Source organism: Rhyacophila brunnea, unplaced genomic scaffold (assembly GCF_057557595.1).
Source record: "Rhyacophila brunnea isolate RB1 unplaced genomic scaffold, BYU_Rbru_1.0 scaffold_17, whole genome shotgun sequence".
Lineage (NCBI taxonomy): Eukaryota > Metazoa > Arthropoda > Insecta > Trichoptera > Rhyacophilidae > Rhyacophila > Rhyacophila brunnea.
The window spans coordinates 2,905,686-2,927,495 of NW_028232827.1; the positions used below are offsets into that span (position 1 = coordinate 2,905,686).

The 21,810-nt window shown below is 35.8% G+C and overlaps 1 protein-coding gene across 1 annotated transcript; it reads right to left on the reverse strand.

The window, feature by feature from the left end:
• Positions 1–7,403: 7,403 nt before the first annotated feature.
• On the reverse strand, positions 7,404–20,900 carry LOC147073562 (uncharacterized). The gene is made up of 7 exons (XM_085944419.1): positions 20,592–20,900; positions 16,862–16,994; positions 14,616–14,853; positions 13,268–13,729; positions 11,442–11,522; positions 9,077–9,322; positions 7,404–7,908 (listed from the first exon to the last, which is right to left on the reverse strand). Exons 1-7 carry the CDS (start codon positions 20,850–20,852, stop codon positions 7,659–7,661), a joined length of 1,671 nt encoding a protein of 556 aa, XP_085800545.1. The 5' UTR covers positions 20,853–20,900; the 3' UTR covers positions 7,404–7,658.
• Positions 20,901–21,810: the final 910 nt, after the last annotated feature.

Genomic DNA, 21,810 nt, shown 5'->3' on the forward strand with positions numbered 1-21,810 from the left:
TGGGATTCGAACCCGCATTTATCACTCATTTACAGCTATCCACTCAATATTATCTATGCCGATATTTCCCTATAATTATACATCGGAGGTTTTTTAAAATTGCATCAATAATGGCAACCATCTTTCGTATAATAATACCAACCTCGATTCATAGATGGGGTCAGAACCTCTCCACATTTTAGTTCCGACGTATTTTGCTAATAATTATTAATTAAATTATTGGTTGGACCATTTATGTTTCCATTCCACTCCTTATCTCCTCACCCACCTCCTAATCCCCAGTGTTATTGTCACCAGACAATCAATAAGCCATTACGGGTCAGGAGAGACGGTGTTACAAAGAACAGGCAGTTGCATCTCGATAGCGGGCTTCTAATAGCTTTCCGTCGCTTAAGTGATTGACTCAATAGATACAGACTCATTTAGAATCTATTATCATCATTCATACACCCTCACATATAATCCATAAAACTGTGTCACAAAGTGCGTGAGTGTACGAACCGGGTGACCCAAAACAACAATACCGCGCGAGTAAAAGTTGAAACCAGACCACGGAGCCATCATACATCATCACAAAGGTTAGTGTCTGGCATTATGTTCCAACGCCCCCACCCCTAGATCCGACCTCCTCATCTTCCCTCAAAGTAATTACAGTCCACTTAAAAAGCTCAACCAATTATTTTTTACTGAAGATCAAAAAATACACAAGGTGAGTTAATAAACATACTCAAATGGGAAGTGCTTTAGTTTTACTCCAGCAAAGTGATATGGTATGGGATGTTTCCAAGGATTTTACTATCTATGTTTCTGAGTCTTTTCCAAATTTTGTATTTTCAACAAAAAATGTTACATTCTTGTATCTTGTGTATCATATTCAGTTCTGGGATACGCACTATGCACTTTCTCCGCTTGTTGTTTTATGGTATTGAACAATTTGGTTTCTTACAGGCTCATATTGATTGAATGGGTAGGAATTTATTTATTAACCCGATCCCCGCGTAGCGTCATCAACAAAAAATAGTCTCGCCTGCGTGCATATTTTCGTAATGTTATTATTACCCGTACCGTAATAAATACATCAGTTAAAAATAATAGGTCTGATTTTTATTACCCCCAAATCCAATAAGTTTGCATCAAGACACTTAAGAATAACAATAAAGGCCTTGTGCAATCATATGAACTCGAAGATATATATCTATACAAAAAATTTACCGATACGCAAATCCACCATTTTGTCCGAAGCTAATCGGCCGGGACCACTGCGCTGACCCTCTTTTAGTATCGCGTTACAACTTCACACTCGTAAATCAGTCACTTATTTTAACCTTTGCCATTAGAAAACACATTAATTATTCAATACCGTGACACTTTAAAAATAATACTTAAAACTTAACTGCGTTTAAAAAATAAAGGATAACACGAATTTAAAAATGTTTTGAACTATGGTAAATTTTATAACATGGATCTAAACATAACGTGACTTGGCACGTTGAACACATAAAACGGGATAATTTGTATAGTTTTTTTGCCTTTTTTGAATTGCCACAGACATGGCATCTCCTGCGCGGCTTGTCATTTTTGGGTGTTGGAGGAATGTGCACTGGAAAATGGTCTGTAGCGGATTTTGGTAATAAACGTACCGGATTGTCACTAGTTGATGCCGTGGGCCTATGGGGATGTACAGTTTTTACACCAAATTTTTCCACAAGTTGTTTAATCACACATAATTGATATTCGGTCAATGATTTTTTGCTACCTGTTACAAATTTGAATAAATAGTAAGCATTTAATAAATATAAGTCAATTATGTGGAAAGCCACCTTCTTGTACCGCTTAATAGACTTTCTCATGCACGAAAGACTACTGAGCATCATATCCACTTTGTCCACCGTCCCCATATTTTTGTTGTAGTCCAACACACACTTAGGCTTCATGATGGGGTCCCCTGTCCTAAAATTAGTTTTTCCCGTTGGTCCAAATGAGTCATCATTAGGGATCCCGCGCTATTTTCGATACCTATGAATCCCGGGATTGATAAACATAATCCCGGGATTTCGGGGTTGATTTTATTTATCAATTTTTATGGAAAATAAAATAAAAGCGAAAATAAAACAGAAAAAATACTTTTAATAAAAAATAACTACATTAGAAATAAACTGAGTTTGAATGAAGTTTGATTTATACCCATGTGTAGGTTGCCGATTCATTTTATTTTTTCACATGGATTATTAAAAATGAGAAAGATTGGAAAAAAACAATGCTTCGCACATTTAACAAAGTAATTCCACCATGATATCATACGTTTTACGGCAGTTTCATATTTGGCTGACTAATTAGATTTTGCAGGTTGAGCAAGTAGCTGACATCCATTTCTCGTAAAAAAAAAACAAAATCTGTTAATACAACCTCTACTCTGTGTAGGCCCATATGATCCTATTAGGATCGGACATGGTCGAAAAATTAGATTTATGATGCGGAAAGGCCATAAGTACGCCATGATTATTTGCTTTACTATTTTAAATCTCGCTAATCCATTCATTATGTCTTTACTATCAGAAACAGCAATCTCGTATTAAATTCACATTATTATTTATATTACAATATTATTTACTCCATTAAACTTGTGTATTTCCAAGAATGAACGTATACAATATTAACAATAAATGTCTTAAATAGTATAAATTATACTAGATTTATTTTTGACCGATTTTATCAATGTTATTTGTAAATATAAACATTTTATATTAACAATGGAAAAAAATGCCAATCCCGGGATTGTCAAATTGTAATCCCGAAATCCCGGGATCAGAATTTTGGCTCGGGATTGGATTCCCTAGTCATCATGAAGCGTGGTTAACATATGGACATCCCTCCTATCGTGCCATTTAAGGGCCAATAATGGGCTTTTTGATTTGGCTTCCGTTTCTCCCTTTTTCAAACTTTTAAAGCTTGGCATCTCCTTCCGGTTCTTCCTAACCGTGCCACAAGCATTCGTTTTATTAGCGTGGAGGAATTTAAAAAGAGCTGGACTGGAATACCAATTATCACACCATAAGGTGTGGCCTTTTCCGATATAGTCATTTAATAGCGTCATTACCACTGCACCAGATATACCCAAATTTTGGTCGTCCACTATATCTGTACCATCGCCACAATATATAATAAAATCAATTATATAGCCGGTCATGACATCGCACAATACAAACATTTTTATCCCAAAACGATGCCGTTGTGACGGGATAAAATGTTTAAATATGAGCCTGCCCTTAAAAACAATGATGCTTTCGTCAATACACAAGTTTTGATGCGGGAGCATTGTCTCTCTAAAAATTTTGCGGGTGTGCTCCAGAAGTAAACGTATTTTGACCAGCCTATCTGTGGTGGTCACATTCGAATCACAAAAATGGAGCATCTGCAGGATTATTCGGTACCGATCTCTTGGCATAATTTTACCATTAATATCAGCAAGGAGCTACGGATCGGTGCTCCAATGCTCCTCGATCGTAGTATGTTTGTTTCTGGTCATCAGCAAAGAGACAGCAAAAAATGTGTATAGTTCCGGCACTGATGTATCGGTTCAGTTATGTGACCGCGATTTCGGTCCCAGGGCAGTTGTAGTGCAAATATGTGAAAAAAAATTGTTCGTTTGTGTCACTATCTCCGACATTATATTATTATTAAGAAAATGTTCAAAAAAATGGCATTCAGAAGAGGTTTCACTGAGGACGTTTGATGTTACGCCGGATTGAAATTTATCGAATTCATGGACTATTGGAATATGTGGCCCGGTTCTCCAAGTACGTAAAAATGCAATTAGCTCGTCTGAGTCCGTATCCGAGTCATGATCACTTTCGATTTGGTCCAATTCCTCTTCAGACATATCATAGTCAGAGTCCAATTCCGATTTCCCCCGAACCAACGCGTAAACAGTTTTAAAAAGTTTTTATACGGAACTTAACAATAAACGCAAGTCAAACACAAATAATTAAACGCACACACTATAGTCAGTTTTTAATTTCACAATTTACAATCATACATAATGATCGTAATACATGTAAAATCGAATCAAAGAAAAGTTTTTATTTACCGATAAACGCTAGACTCAGCCACAAATAATTAAACGCACACAAAATAGTCAGTTTTTAATTTCACAGTTCAAAATCGTAATAGTTATTATAAGTTTCACTTGAAAAACAGTGTATCGAAACTTGAATCATACAGATCGAAAAATAAACATTATCGGCGCAAAGTCCGTTCGTGTTGACGCGGAGTTGGCTACTGCACTTGCGTAATATAAAGGCGCACACGTTTAAATTGAGTTTCAGGCGGGCGTTTTGCGATAGTTTGAAGGGGTTCAAAGAAATGGTGTGTATGAACTTAAACAAATTATTTTTGACAAACCTATCGAGATGGCAGTACGAACTAGAATCAGAGCATTTTTCAATACAAAAATCGACTCTATATTACGACCGCTCACCCTGGATAAACATCAGATTCCTTATGTCAATACTTGAAAGCATCTAAGCGAGATTTTTTGAGCATAGACAATCATGGAAAAACCGCTATTATATGGCAAAAATGCTATTATAAGCGTAGACAATAAGTACAAATATAAAAATCATTTACAATGTATAAAATTCAAACATTTTAAATTAATAAAATTCGCCGTTTTCAAAAATCAATATAGCATATTAGAGTTCGCCAATGTAATTCATAAAATTTAAATAATTATAAAGTAACCTAAGACATTCGTGCTTAATGCGATCCACAGACTAAAACGAATTATTCGCAGCGAATAATTCGTTTTAGCGAATCAAGCTCGTATTGGCTTACGGGAAAGAGCACGCGACGTTCAGATTTCGGAAGGGAATTAAGTTATTATCTTACAAAGTTCAATATGGAGCGCTGCGATTGTTTGATGTTTCGGTATCGAGCATTCAAATAATATATCAATAATTTTATATTATCATTTATACAATTTGTCTCTGACACTGCCATCCATTCGCATTTACCCCGTCAAAATATCCCGAAAAAAGCACCCGCATCGATATGGAAGGTCCGGTCAAGAGTCTCAAAAAATAGCCAAATATATGACAAATTGATGGCTTTCATTGTATCTTTTGATCCCCTGACGTTTGTTCATTAACAACAGGTAAGTAGGGAGCATTACAGTGGCGTTGGCTTTTTTGAGACTCTTTTGACCGGACCTTCCGTACCGATGGCGGGTGCTTTTTTCAGGATATTTTGACGGGGTACTTGGTGAATATTCGCATTGGTTTGTGCGAGCCTTAAACCTTCGTATAAAAACGCTCTAAATAGGTAGGTAGGTATGCGAAAATAAGGGACATTTTTCAAAATAACGTTATAGATAACAATATTTTATATATAAAATTGAGCCGTGTTAACTAAACGACATTGTTATAATTTCAGATAATTCCGACTCAAATTTGATCAAAAAAATTAAAAATACGAGTGAAAATGGCTTGGATGGCTTTTATTTACTCTTTGATTAGTGATTGTTCTTATAAGATTGTAATATATATCCATAGTCAGTATTCCGTATCCGTATTCATTTAATTAAACGTATAATAAATAAAACAGGCTCCAGTTTATGAGTCCCACGAAAAAATTTCGCTTCCACAAACAAATGGCCCGGCCAATAAAACCTCGATAAAACGGCTCACACTTATTGAAATTAAACGTCACTGATTTTCATTAAAATGCCACTTTTCCTACTTAAGATTTACATTCACTAATCACTAATCAAAGAGTAAATAAAAACCATTCAAGCCATTTTCACTCGTATTTCTTATTTTATTGATTAAATTTGAGTCAGAATTATCTGAAATAATAACAATATCGTTTAGTTAACACGGCTAAATTTTATATAAAAAAATATTGTTATCTATAACGTTATTTTGAAAAATGTTCCTTATTTTCGCATACCTACCTACCTATTTAGAGCGTTTTTATACGAAGGGGTAAGCACGAGTGTCTTTGTGTCAAAGGTTACTTTATAATTATTTAAATTTTATTAAATGCATTGGCGAACTCTAATATGCTATACTGACTTTTGAAAACGGCGAATTTTATTAGGTAATTGAAAATGTTTGAATTTTATTCATCGTAAAAGATTTTTATATTTGTACTTATTGTCTACGCTTATAATAGCGATTTAGCCATATAATAGCAATTTTTCCATGATTGTCTATGCTCAAAAAGTGTCGCTTAGATGCTTTCAAGTATTGACTAAAAAAATCTGACGTTTCTCTGCGGTGTACTCTCGGTAAATTGAGCCCAAAAATCAATACTATGCGCAAAGTATTTCCTACTTTACCGACATATCAATTTTCGTTCTCAACTGGTGCGACATCCGCCCAGTATGAGAGCTTACGTATAAAACAACAGATGTCCCATCCGCGGCGATCGGGTTAACCGCAAATATAAAAAAATTTAAATTAGGCAAAAACAAGAAAATGCGTTTTTTTCAATATTAGGAAATGCTTATTACAAAGAATGCCAGTGGTTACTAAATTTCTACAGTCAAAAAATTGTCACCTATTAATTATTGCAGTACAGTAGAACCTCGTTAATAAGAACACAGATAATTCGAAATTCGCTGTAATTCAAAATTTTCGCGAAAAAAAAGTCCCTTGAACATTATTTTCATATAAAACCATACCTTTAATTCAAATTTCGTAATTCGAAATTATTTCAGAGTCCTGGCATATAAAAATAATCAATAAATCGTAATAAAGTACACTATTTCATGAGCCAGTCATAGAAAATTGTAACAGACTTTTCGTAAAACATCATAAATTACTTATTTTAAGGTAATAAAAATAGTCCTGACATTTTATGACCCATTAACACACACGGCACCGGAAATTTGGTAGGCACATCTATGATCGTAAACGATATTGATGATATTATTTCATAATTCGTAATTCGAATTTTTTTTCGATTTTCGGTCCAGTGGAATTTGTATTAACGAGGTTTTACTGTATTATTAAATTCTGCCAAATAATGAGAATATTTTTCGAGTATTGAAAACTATACACTGTTGACAGCGTTTATAAATAATCTCGAATATTATATAAAAGCTAATTAATTAATGTGGGCACAATAAACGCAGTCTATGACAAAACTTTCTACATAGGGTGTTGATCTGTGATTAGTTTGGCATCTAGAGGCGATAGTAATTTAATAGATAATTCGAAAGATATTGAACATGCATAATTTGAAATAAAAAAATACAGATGATTGTATTCTTCATCTTGATTCACGCCAGTGTGCTTTTCAATTAAGCTACGGGCATCCCACTTAATTATGAAGATTTTAACTAGTAGTTCTTACATGAAATGTTTATCAAATTGCGTTAATAATGTTGGCTATCGGTTTTTGTATATTAAATTAAGGTAGCTTATGTCTATTTAATAAATTAAATAATTATGAAATGCAAGTTTTCGGACCATTATGGATAATTAAAATTGTTTTCTATAGTGTGCCACAGTTGGCAATAAGAGTATGGCCGCTAAAAGGGTAAATCTGCTCCTACCCATGTAAAAATATGTATCGCTCTTAAAAAAAAATGTGGTAGGTTCTCATATTTGACCCCTTTATGTCAAAAGTTGGGCAACCCTTGCATTAAAAGTAGTCTAGAAAGAGTGGGTCTTCATATGCCTAACAAGGCTCCTCTTTTCATAGAAAGACTCGGAGCAGAGATCGCATATGTGATTGCGCTCGTTGAGGTGGACCTGGCGCACGTGTTTGGACAGCGTGCCGGCAGCCTCGAACACCTTATCACACCGCTTGCACGGATACTTGCGCACCACTTCGTTGTGCACCTCCATCAGGTGTTTCCGACGCCATGCGAAGCTCTTCATGTGCTCGTTACAAATCGGGCACCTGGTGGAAACAAACAGGGACACTTTCATGAGTAATCATTTTCATTTTGCCAGCTACAGTAACCAATGGATAGAACTTTAACAAAAATATGAGTCAAGGCTACTCAGTTTATGAGAATAATAGTCAATTTCGTGTCATAGCGACTCTCATAGTTCCGTAAGTAAGACACTGGCTTTTCATCTGTGTCTACACACATGTTTTCAACCCCCGCACAGTGCTCACACAAAAATGTTGTAAAAGAAAGTTTCCTTTGTCAGATTTTAGTTTTGCTCGAATGCACGAAACCATCACATGCACAATTCTTCGACTCATTTCTCGGAAGGCGAAGGTCAAGTGCGACTAACGCGAGCACGCAAGTGAAATCTTATTCATAACATTTTAAGTCATATTTTTGTCAAGACAAACAAATGAGTGTTGTGTTTGAAATTGTGCAAAAAATTGGTTGACTGGCTGGCCTCCAATGTGATATAGTACCAAGCAATTGGGTAAGAATATTATACAATTTTCATATAATTAATCACTTTCTAATGTTTTCGCTTTGTCTGGGGCGTTGAATCGCCTAGTATCTGAGTACTTGAGTATATACTGTATAAAAAAAGTAGGTAATATAATATAGATTTAATATAAATATAACAAAAGTCCTGCAAGCTAAGTATTTTATATATTTTATCAACGAATACTTTTCTTTCTTTATTTCTTATTTTTATTTACTTCAAAAATTATCATTGTTAGTGTTATTATTATATAAAATCAATGAAATTAATAAATATGTACCTTAAAATACAAGTTTTAATGAAAAATTGTATGTGTGTGTTTGTGGGGGGGGGGGGTGTAAATTTACCGCACCGGGTGACACCAACCCTAGTTACGCCACTGCTCAGATGCGTTGATGATCCGCACACACAATAGAAAAATTAGAGGGAACATTGGTGACAAATTAATAGTTTTAGAGCACAAAAGTGATGTGTCCATTTCCATTTCATGTATTTTTAATGAAACTTGATAAAGGTATATAATTATAATATATATCATTATTTATGGCTGTTGTAAATTCATAAAGATAAATGAAAACAAAACATATCTACCTCCAGTAATAAATTGGACATAAATATATCTCTAAGACTAAATGGATTTATTAAATATGAAATACCATAGCAAAGGTGCTGACCTGTATAAATTTCTATCACCCAGGTGGATCGTCCTGGTGTGCGCTCTGAGTGACGTACTAGTCTTGTACTTCTTGTCAGGGCAGAACTTGCAAACAAATTTCCGTTCCTTGTGGGTGGTGTTGTGGTAGTGGAACTGACTCCTGGTGGCGGATAGGTGGCCGCACGTCTGGCAGACGAAACGAGGATAGTGGACGGACATGTGTGTCTTCAGCATTGAGTTCCACAAGAATTCTTCATTGCAAATCCTACAATCATCAACAGTTTTACATACCTACTTATTAATACTAGTCAAGAATTTCGATACATATTGTGTGAAATTACACAAAGAATATTTGTGTGAATGTATTTTTGTTACATTTTGAACTTTATAAAATGGTTTTATCACTCGATATTCACCACATATAAAGATTGTTTTACGATGCATGATAATCATGGTCAATATTGCGTGATTGCGGAAGAAACAGAGCTATGTAATATGGAAATAATTGAAATGTAAATTACAGTACTAGAAAAACACGTTATAAAGCAATCATGTGATGAATGAATACAAAGTGATAAAGTCGTATAATGAATCTTTTGGAAAGATTAGTAGACCGTTTGGTATATTTTTTCACTTTACTTTTGGGTATCATCAGTAAATTCATTTTAAGCTGTTCAAAATTAACGTAAAATACTTGCAGTAAAATTGAAGCATAAATTTACAGAGTTGGTTGACCTATTTTATTTTATTGACAATTTATTAAATAAAAAAAAATAACATGGAATAACATTTTATAGATGTATTTACATTAGTTCTCTTTATTAGCCGGATCTCACACTCATCTTGACTGCAACACGTAGAATAGGTCAATGTGATTTTGTTGGTATTTACAAAACACACATAACCTAATGGACACACAGCTGAAATGTGACATTTTAGTTTGAAGGAAACAGCGTGTCACTAGCAATAAATTTCAAATGTCAAACTCGTCAGTTGCCTCCTACTTACCCTCGATCAAAATAGCAGATGAGCGCGTCAATATTCATTTTGACAATAACTGCACTGTACATCGATTGACAGATGAATCCAATATCATCACCTTCTTACATTTCTGCAGGACCAATACATAATAATCGCTATATGTGCTGTGATGTTTAATTTTTATTATGACGTCGACGTTTCAAGAGGTAGCGAGGGTGAGGGTGTGTGAGGGTGAGAGATGCAACATTCCTACAAAGTTTGATTTATGACTGTGTCGCAGATAAGTAGATTCCGTATGTGAGATCCGACTTAGGAACATCTAAATGTTGCTAGTTTTTAAAACATGCACAGTTAAGTGTAATATATATCAATGTTTCTTAACCTTTTTACATCCGCGGACCACAAAAAAATCAAAAAATGTTTTGCTGACCATCAACATTGGAATAAAATAATAAATATTTATATTTACACTATTTTTGAAACAATTGTCGAAATATAATACAATCACAGTTCAAGTGTTGGGTTTTTAGGTAAACCACGCCCCCGTTTTGCTATGATTCTAACGATTTATGACTATATACAATAGTGTCATTCGGTCCGGAAATGACTTGTTAATTCATTGTGAACCCTTGTCTGTGCACAAGTTTTGAAAGATATTTATTACTTTAAATTTAATATAAGCTTTTAAAAATGGATACTAACTATTTTTGAACTGCAGAAAATTTTTGCGGCCCACCCAAAAATCTTCACGGACCACCGGTTAAGAAACTATGCTATATATTATATACTTTACCCTGAATACCACATAATTTAAGTGTTGGCTGAAGCAATGATGTAAGCTGCAAAATATTCGGAGCAACATTCTACAAAATTATATTAATTTGTCAAATATACAAAATTTTTGATAATGGTGAGTTTTCATAGTTTCACCTATAAAAATTAAAGACATCTTTTGATGTCTCCTGTAAAGTAACCCAAATGGCAGTGGCGAAGAGTGGATGCAGGCTGTGGAGATCCGACAAATATTGTGCATACTTTATCAGTCATACGTCACGTATTTATAAAATGAACTAATAATACAAATACCAGATGCTGTTGGGTTAGTTTTTAAAATTCAATCAAACACTGCCTAAACCTAATTATAAAACATTAAATAAGATGTTTTAAATTTTTTATCTAAGTACTTATTATGGTTTGGTTTAGGCAGGGTTCAATTGAATTTTAAAAACTAACCAACATAGTCAATGAAAACAAATAAGTACGACTGGCAAAGTGTGCACTATTTTTGTCGGATCTCCACAGTGTACCTCCATCCTTCGCCACTGCCAAATGGTACTTGCAACATTGATCCAGCCAAGACTTTAATTATGTTCAAAAAAATAATCAAAACGGCGGATACATACTTGCATTTCAAATCGGTAAGCTTTACTTCGAAGGGTGGGGGAATTTTTTTCTTTAATCGAATGCCATTATCATCATATTCACTGTAAAAACGAAATCATATAAGTGACATACCTACTTGATATAATATTTTATTTTTAAAGGTTTGAATCTATGATGATATATTTTTCTTTTACGAGAAAAATATAGAGAGAAATAGCAATCAGTTTCATAGAAAAATTATATTGTACATATGAGTTTCAAAAGTAGTGGCACATATCTTTAAACATCATAAAATTGTAATGAAATTAAATGAGGGGAACACTAGATGGCAGCACCGTCAAGGTTCACATACATTATGATCATGTGAATACGTGTATTAATTAAGGCGCTAAGTACCAAAAACATAAAAACTGACATTTTTATAGAAAAATGTTCTACATACCAACGCCAATAACTTCAACTATAGTCTAAGTGCCTCAAGCAAGTCAAAAAAATACAGCAAATTAATTAAACCTGTCGACGTTGTAAGTCCGTTGGCGTGTTTTATTTATAATGGTGTAAGTAGCACTGCAGTGGTCAACGGCATTCAATATAAAATAGCTGACGATGGTGTGTTGACACTTGCGAGTTCTTAATACCTAAAATTATAGAAGCTGCCGTGATTGCTTCACACTGTAACACTACATTTTTCAAAAGGTCTGCTTCATGAAATTTTACTGCAATGACTCGGTATTTTGTAACTACAGGCAAAACTACTTTTTGGTACTTAGAGCCTTATTTAATACACGTATTCATGTTATGATGTGCAGTAAGTTTTAAAAAGTGTGTAATTTAATTTTTCTTGGTATTTAAAATGTTATCAGCAGTGATACTTTTTTTGCGACCATGTCCGATCCTGATAGGATCATATGGGCCTCCACAGAGTGGAGGTTTGTATTGACAGATTTTGTTTTTTACGAGAAATGGATGTCAGCCACTTGCTCAACCTATTAGGTCCTTACCCTGACACACACAAATTGAAAAACAATATGTGTACTTGCCAGACCCAGGATTCGAACCTGGGACCCACGGCTTTATAGTCCAACGCTTATAATTATAGTACAATACTATAATTTTAATTCCGCGAAAAATGTAAAATACTATAATTTTACGCCAAATATACCAAAATACTATAATTTTAAAGGATTCAAGACGAAAAATGTTCTTGTACTATATTTTTTTCATAAATACTATAATTTTTACGCCTTTGTACTATTAATCAGCATAGAAAAAACTGGTTATCAGACCAATGCTCTCATCCAGTAGCACATACCTTTACGAACCGCACTAGTCGGTGAACGTTTTTTTCTATTATCTGCAGGCCTATACATTTTCGACTCACATCGTTCTTTGTTTTTAATGGTTTTCTCTGTGGATTTTCTATTAAATTATTATCTATGTCTGCTGTATACGTCTATTATCTATGGTCGCCTGATTGTACTTCCTGGTAATACTTTACTAATTGAAAACGCGGCGCCAACTACTCGCCGATCGCGTCAGTATGAATCATACCTCAGTTCAAGAAATCCCAGTATACAGGGGAACTAAGCGTAACCCTGATTTGGCCTCTCGGGAAATTCCCTTATTCTCGCGACGTATGCGCCACACAAATGTTTTTTGCGTGCAAGGTTTGATCATAAATGTGGTAAGAGTACCATTTATAAGGTTTTTAATAAATAAACAGGACTACTTCTAGTAATTGGTTGGTTTGTATCATGTTTAGAAAATACTTGTTTTCGTAAAGACAGCGAACAAAACAAATGAAATGCTTTAATAAATTATGTTTAAATTAAGCAAAACAACTTACTAATAATTTTCCCTTTTCGTCTTTTCTTTCAAGGATGGGTGGCGCTTCATGAAAACGCAATGGAAGTAATTCCCAGACGTCTCTGTATTTATATCGAAATCTGCACGAACGCTACACGTCTTCGCCAACGTCCTGGCCATCTTCAAAAACTCTGTCTTCACAAGGGGCAAGCGTTCTTTCGGCAGCTGGTCAATCTGCTCCACCAGCTTACTATCAAGCTCTTCAAAGAAACTGTTCATGTACATCCTCCTCTTCGGAATGAAGTCCACTCTCTTGCCTTCCCTGGCCTTCTTCACCTTACCCGACAGGGTTGTCCGGGACATACCGAAGATGAAAGCTATCTTGCGCACGGACAGTCTGGTATTGAGCGCCATCTTGACCGCTTTCTTCATGTCCTCTTCTGTCCACCGCGAAATGTTGGTTTCAGCCCCCGTATCCATGTGTCGCATTTTCGAATACAATCTACAACAAAAATGTATTATAATGGCGAAAAACATAGTTAGGTGAAACGTTTTTAAGCACAGTACAGCAAAATCACCGGTAAAGAGAATCCGGCTGATGTGTAACGAAAAACTGTCTCAGCCAACTTGAAATAGACAATAACTTTGGTATTTAAATCAAGGATTGAAGCCAAAAAGTCTTCACCTAGATATTTTGTCAAAATAAAAATATAGTAAAAATCTAAAACCAACAAACCACATTAAAAAATTTAATGAGTTACAAAACACGAGAAAATAATATGTACTTAGGTATGTATTAACACCCTCTTTTTATAACAGCACCCATCTGAACGCTCCTCGCTTACGGTTGTTAAAACCAATTTGCCTCACATTTGTTTGACCTTACCCCGGATTCACAGAGTTCATCCTGCCTCTTTTGAAAGTGTTTTATAATTTAGTAACCACCTTTCAGCCGCCAGATGAGAGAAATAATAAGTATTTCATTGTTCTGACGAGCGACCCTGCGTACTTTGGACTGTACCGACCTCCATGTCGAAGTAGTTAGACGTGTTCTAAATATGTACACCCAAAGTCTTCCCCGCGCATGCGTTGTGCAAACACAATATTGTAGTTTCTACGGTGTCAATAAATCAGTTCACCAAAACTGTGTTCATCCCAACCCTCCTGCAATTTGCGATTCCTCCCCGTATTCATTTGGAGCCAACGAGAGATTTGTTAGTATGTATCTTGATATCTTCTTCGCCATCACGACCTCATGACTGAGGATCGTGACCCGAATGATATTATTATGTATGCCCACAAGTAAAACTTCACGCACACCACTGATGAATACGCCCTTTAGACTATTTTAGAAAATCTATATAAAAGTTAAATTAATAAAAAGTTACCTATGGTATTCAGCCATCATCACTGGATCAGACTCGGTCCTACTTTTCCTGGTTTTTTTGGCAATTTTAAGTGATCTCTTGATTCTCTTTCTCTCCACTTTGAGGCGTTTTAATTTTTTCTTAACGTTGGGTTTGAAGTCAGGGTCACTTTCCACATTATCATTAGCATCGCGGTCCGATTCAAAGACAAGCCGTGTGTCTGCGATCTCTCCATAATCATTCGCTTCGCTTGTCTTATCTGCCATAATCATAATTTGTTTTTAATTTAACGGATAAAAATATGTGAGGATGTGTAATCAATACCTATATACATAGTAAAAAGCTGTTAATTCGAAATCGATGGGATAGAAAGTCGAAAAAAAATCGAATTATGAAATACAAAATTTTTTGTAAAATTATTCGAAATCGCTCTAAATAGATTTTTTATGAATTATCGCGAAAATTTCGATTTACTGCAAATTTCGAATTATCTCTTTTTGTAATAATGAAGTTTTACTGTAAATAAATAAAACCAAATAAACACGAAACATAGAATGCATATTTCGGGAGTATGTTCAACCATCTGTTGAGCTGATATATCTTTAAAGCAAAAATCGCATATAGAATTTATGTTATATGGCAAAGTTGCACGTGTCTAAACACCAGAGGCGAAGGGTGGAGGTAGACCGTGTAGAATCAACATACATAGTGCTCACTAAACATTCTCAAACATAAATATTTGTTTTCATTGAACTAAGAATATAAATTGCAGAATATGGTTTTTAGAATTCGATTAAACATTGCTCAACCAAATCGTAATAGATAGAAGAATATTTTTTATTTAATATCTATTATGGTTTGGATAGGGCAGAGTTGAATTGAATTTTAAAAATTAGCCAATACCATCTGCATTTTGTATTATTAGATAAATGAAAATAAATAAGTATGACTGACAAGGTTTAGTTTGCACTACTTATGTCGGATCTCCGCAGCCTACCTTCACCCTTCGCCACTGCTAAACACAGCAACGTGTGGCTACTATAGCACGCCACCGCGGGAGCACTAGGTAAAGTGTATAAGACATGGTGACTTACTGTCCATGTGTGTATTTGTTTTCGTTTACCAATAATTTTATTTAATAAACTATTCCTTTTATTCAACGAATAAGACACAAGATTTGAGAATGTAACGCTAAGTATACACGCACGTTGTTGCTCGATGGTTTTACGCTCATTTGAACATGTATCAACGTGTGTACCATCTCGCTCGATGCTTTTTTGTTCGATATCGAGCAAACGGCTCGATGCGAAAAAGATTCAAGGTCCGTAATTCTTGCTCGATGTTTGACAGAAATTCGCTTGAGCATGTCTCGATGTGTAGTGCTTTGACCGCTTTGACTAGGTGTCTTGTGTTTGGACGCAACTACGAGCATGCTTCCAAGTTAACATGTTCGATCGAGTGAAACCATCGAGCAAGAACATGGGTGGGTACTTAGCATAACATTCTATATATTGAACATACATAATTTGAAAACATGAAATAATCTTTTAAAAAAAAAAATGACACCCGACGGAACATAAACCTGTAACCGCTGGATTTGTGCCAGTGTGTTTTACCAATTAAGCTACGGGCATCCTACTTAATTACAACGATTTTACCTAGTAGTTCTTGCAAGTCCCATCATGTGTCATATTTTTTTTTCTATGTATGAGATTGATACCGGCCTTTCTCTGTCGAGGAGAATGGTGAAGGCCGTATCACTAGCAGGCCAGACGCGGTGTTCTGGCTGGAGATGCTTGTGGTTTGACGTCCGATGCAAGAGAGAGGTTTTCGCGCGCATCCAAGTGTCGGATCCGCGGCGTCATGGTGCTCATGTTGGTCTGTCGGTCACGAACCTCCCTGTTTTACCGACGGATTGACTAGTGGCGGCGCTATCTCGAGCGGCCGTTTTAGGCAGACTGCGTCTGTGGTTTGGCGGGAGCGCGGACGGATTTGAAGTACAGTATTTTCAGTGGAGGTAAGCTCCGCTCGGCCGGGGGTTGCGAGAACCGCGAAGAGTGGACGTAGGCTGTGGTGTTTTGGGAAAGTTGATGGTTCGGTCCGCCCTTTGAGGTGGTCTCCTGTGGGAGACCTTCATCTGGCATCAAGATGTTTTCAAATTATGTATGTTCAATAATTCTATTGTTTACCTCTACCCTAGAGGCAGTCTTCATGACTACTCTGTGATCTGATATAAATGAATTATTGTAAGATGGCAACGTACTTACCTAGGAGAAAATTGAAAGTGGTTTGGGCAGTTTCCAGCTGGCTTCGGAATTCTGCGGCTGCTCGCAGTTTGTCTATGCACGCATTGCATATGAAATATACCTTGGAACCGAAGTCCCCTTGTAGGCTTTCCAGCTGGTCAGAGAATTGAAAAGAATTTACTACAAACATATCGGTATCAATTATTGAGGTGGATATGACAGTAAGCTGCGCATCATTGTAAGTGTTTTATCATCATTTGAAATGGACTTTTTCAGTAATCAACAATAAATACATTGATTAAATATAGCTACAGTAGAACCTCGATATAATGGACTTCGGATATAACGGACAAAATATCCGAGCAAATGTGAAAATTGTTTACAACATCCTGTTAATGCTTGCATTCTGACTGTGCTGCTTTACGGTAGCGAATCACGGCACCTTACGAAGGCTCAGAGCAACCGTATACTGAGCTTCGAAAACAGATGTTTTGCGACGAATACTGGGTGTGCGGTGGTTAGGAGCAACGAGGAGATAAGAGAACACACCAAGCACCCTCTCATCACGCTGAAAGTGAAGAGGCGACGTTGGACCTGGCTCGGCCACGTACTGCGGATACCAGAAGAGAACTTCAACCTGGCTTGCCTGTTCTTCAAGCCGACCGGATTTCGGCGTCGTGGAAGGCCGCTAAATACAATCTACAGAGTGTATACGGAGGAGCTACGGGATGCTGGTTTGACCTGGAACGAAGCAAGAAGACTGGCGAGCGACACGGATTCTTGGAGGCGCTGCGTGGTGTCCATATGCTCCAGTTAAGGGGCGGATATGACCAAAGAAGAGAAAGAAGTTAATGCTATACATGTTTAAATCTAAGTGTCACCGCTTGTAAACAATATTCTGTACAAGACGTCGTCATACCTCTCGCACTCGAATTCAAGTCATAATGCCGTCCTGCTCTTAGCTAACGCTGGCCGCTAATTCACACAGCTGCACAGCAATTTAATTTGTTTACTAAGTGAATGGATGCATTTATTATTATTATTATTATTATACTATGTCTGATCCTAATAAGATCATATGAGCCTCCACAGAGTGGAGGTTTGTATTGACAGATTTTTGTTTTTATGAGAAATGGATGTTAGTCACTTGCTCAACTTATTAGGTTCATACTCTGACTCAAACACAAATTGAAAAACAATGTGTATTTGCTAGACCCAGTATTCGATCCCTTGACCCACGACATTATAGGCTGACGCATAAGCTGCTCGGCCATCATGGGTGTGGGCATTTATTACTCAATTCAATATGTTTACAATGGTTAGAAGTAGATGAAGGTGATCCTGGGTATCACGTCATGACTGGAAATGAAACAGCAGATGAAGATATGATCTTGGAAAATGAGGATGAAAGTGAAGATAGCGAGGAAGAAGAAACAACACGCCCAAAAAAAAAGTTATCAATGATAAGATCGCATCTCGAAAATTTGAAAAACATTTACTAACTATTTGTCAGATAACAAAATTCAACTATATTACACGCATTTTAGAGAGTTGATTATACAAAAACAGCTGATTTCAAAAGTGCAAACAAAACTTGATTCATGAGGTTTACTGAAAGCAAGTGCGTGGAAATTGAACATTAACATCACTCCACAACGGGTGTATCTGGATATATCATCCGAACACAAATAAACAGGATTTTTTTTTGTGTTTTTATATAATGGACTTTCAGCTTTAATGGACACTCACCCACAATGGTCCATTATATCGAGGTTCTACTGTATTATTTATTTTTTAGCAGTTGTCATTCAGTAACTATTTTGATCCATCAATCCATAAAATTGTCCAAATAATGAACCTTACGGTAGAAACACGTTACTATCATGTCATGTGCAAAAAGTGTGCAATGCATTGATTTACTTCCTATAGAATATATAGAATAAGAATTTAGCTAAATTCACATATATTTGTTGCATACACATTCTCTGATAGTTCGTAAACTATTCAGAGCCATTCATTGGTCTGCATATAGGTATTAAACTTTATGCAGCCAATGAGGTATCGCCTGATTAGTATGGAGTGGTTTTCAGCTAATGACATTTTATATAGTTTTTGCCCAAACTGAAGGTGGGCAATGTACAATTTTCATTTGTAAGAACGTCTCCATGGTGCAATGTCGTTTTACTTGATATTTAAAATGTTATCAGACAGATCCTCCCATCCCGTAGTACATTTTAAACCAGTTAGCGAAATCTACCAAAATGTATCAGAATCACACAAAAGTATTGAGTGATACGTCATATAGTAGCATGCGACACCCTTACTTAGCAGATAACTTATACTGGTGGATCTGTAGAACATTTTTTTTTTATTTCCTGCAAATTTACACATTTTTGAGTCAAGTTATCTGACATCAATTTTTTGGTGGTTTTTCATTTAATTCATCAGTGGTTTGGAAAGAAGCTGCAAATGACAGGTAATTAACATAATTTTTGTATGTTGTTTTTGTTATTATTCTGATAGTTATATCGCAACCTCGCAACTAAACCGCCACAGTCCAAATTGACGTGTTTTGAGTTAATTACTATGTTTCATTGTCTATCGTTCATAGTATAGGTATGTACCGAAAACTTCATATCTCTAAGTCATCAAATTCAAGTCAAAACTTCATTCAATATCTAAACATATTTCAAAAACACAGTATAAAAATGCGAAAGGTAAAAACTTCAAAACTGATTTTCTCTGTTTGACGTTTTTTGGATTGTGGCAGTTTAGTTGCGAGGGTGGGATATAACACATGAGCTGACATAGCATGATGGTAATGTGTTTCTAGCAGTATAATCTAATTTTTATAGCATGTTACTTGCCGAAAAGAATATTCTATCTCTTGTTCACAGTGAGAACATATATAAATAATATACCTAGGTGTTTTAAAAATATAATATCGTAACCTATTATGTAGTCCAAAAATATGATGTCAAACAATCTGTGGAGGGCAGTGGCGAAGGGTGGAGGTAGGCTGTTAGGATTCGATATAAATAGTGCACACTAAACTTTGTCACGCATACTTATTTGTTTTCATTGAACTAAGAATATAATTTGCAGATGGTGCTGGGTAGTTTTTAAAATTCAATTAAACCCTGCTTAAACCAAACCATAATAGTTTAGGTATGCTATGGGCGATTCGACAAAAATAGTGCACACTTTTTCAGTCATACTTAATTGTTTTCGTAGAATGTGTTTTTTTAACCGTTTTCAAAACCATAATCGATAAAAAATATTCTTCTATCTATAAAATAGCTAAGATTTTGTATGGTTTAATGGCATAATATTAGATATTTTATAGATAAATGAATAATTTTTGACTAGTAAATACTATGGCTTGGATTAGGCAGGGTTTAATTTAATTTAAAAAAATAACAAACACTATCTACACATTGTTTGCTTAGTTCAATGAAAACAAATAAGTTTGACTGACAAAGTGTAATGTGAACTATGTATATCAGATCTTAACAGCCTACCTCCACCCTTTGGAGAGAAAGTGACAATGATATTTGTTTTTCCCTCATTGTCTGAATCGGTTCATTGGCCACAGACAAGCGTTCTTTCATTGGAGATTAGCTTTCAAACATGTATGAAATACATATTTGTAGGGTACTACTGCAACAATAACAAAACGCATAAACACATCAACCGACGCGAAAGACTTGCCATTATAACTACTCAGATAAAACGTAAAAGCTTAGCGAACCTTCATAGAGAAGCAATACATAAGCATCTCTGAATAAGTCTCTTCCTTTCCTTGGTGGTTGTAGGTTTGTGTCATGATTTTGAGGTTATTTGTGCCCAAGCAGCCCCTGCACACCCCGTTAAATATTGCCTGGTTTATATCGTACTCTGCTAATATATCTTCCGGTTTTTCAATTTTGATTTCGCCCGCTCCGTATATCATTTCTCCACCCAATTCATCCATGCTAATTAAATCTTGTAATATTCGAGATTTTTTTGACATATTTACAAAAGATTATTACCCTTGTATCAAATTACCATAGACTAATATATTATATGAAATTACTATACACCATAGAGCAAAATGAGAGTGTTGCAAAATCTACCGATCACAATCCTCGTTAGGTCCATTGTTCCTGGATCACCCAACTTAAAATTTCAACTTTTTTATTTTAATACCTACCTAGATAAATGGACCTCATTATGATGTCATTTTATATTAAAATAATCTGCTACAGCTTACATCAGGGGCAAATTATTCAGTCGAGAAACCTAATCGCGACTACAATAATTATAGAAATCTCCATAGAAAAAAATGTTTAAATAACATCCTAGGTACCCAAATGATTTAGAAAAAAATCTTCCTATTTCACCACACAGCGCCTCCAAGAATCCCCGTCACTCACCAGTCTTCTTTATACACTCTGTGAATATTTAGTAGCCTTAGGCCTTTAGGCTTTGGCCTTTGAGCCACGCAGAACACATGACCACTTTCAATGTGACGAGGGGCCAATATGGTCTACTCTCTCATCTTCCCGTTAGGTCGCATTTGGTCTCAAAGTTCAATAAATGGTAGCTTTCGTAAGATGTGGTGCTCTCTACCATAAAGCAGCACAGTGAAAATGCAAGCGTCATTTAGTTTTAACAAAGTACCTACAGGCAGTGGCGCACCCAGGATTTAATATTAGGGGGGGGGGTCCAAGGAGGAGAATGTAAATTAGTCCCATAGGCTCTTTTTCTTCTTCATATGATCAGCGCTTGGAATAGAGCAGAACGCCCTGGAGCGCCGTTCGGGTTCGTGAATTCCTCGAGAATACCGTTCCGTCTCGTGGAATCCTCAAATATACCGTTCCTTCTCGTGGAATCCTAGAAGATAGCAAGATGTCTCGTTAAATTCTCGAGCCTCATCAGAATATTTCATATGGCGTTCCAGTTCAAAATATTTTGAAACATAATAAAAT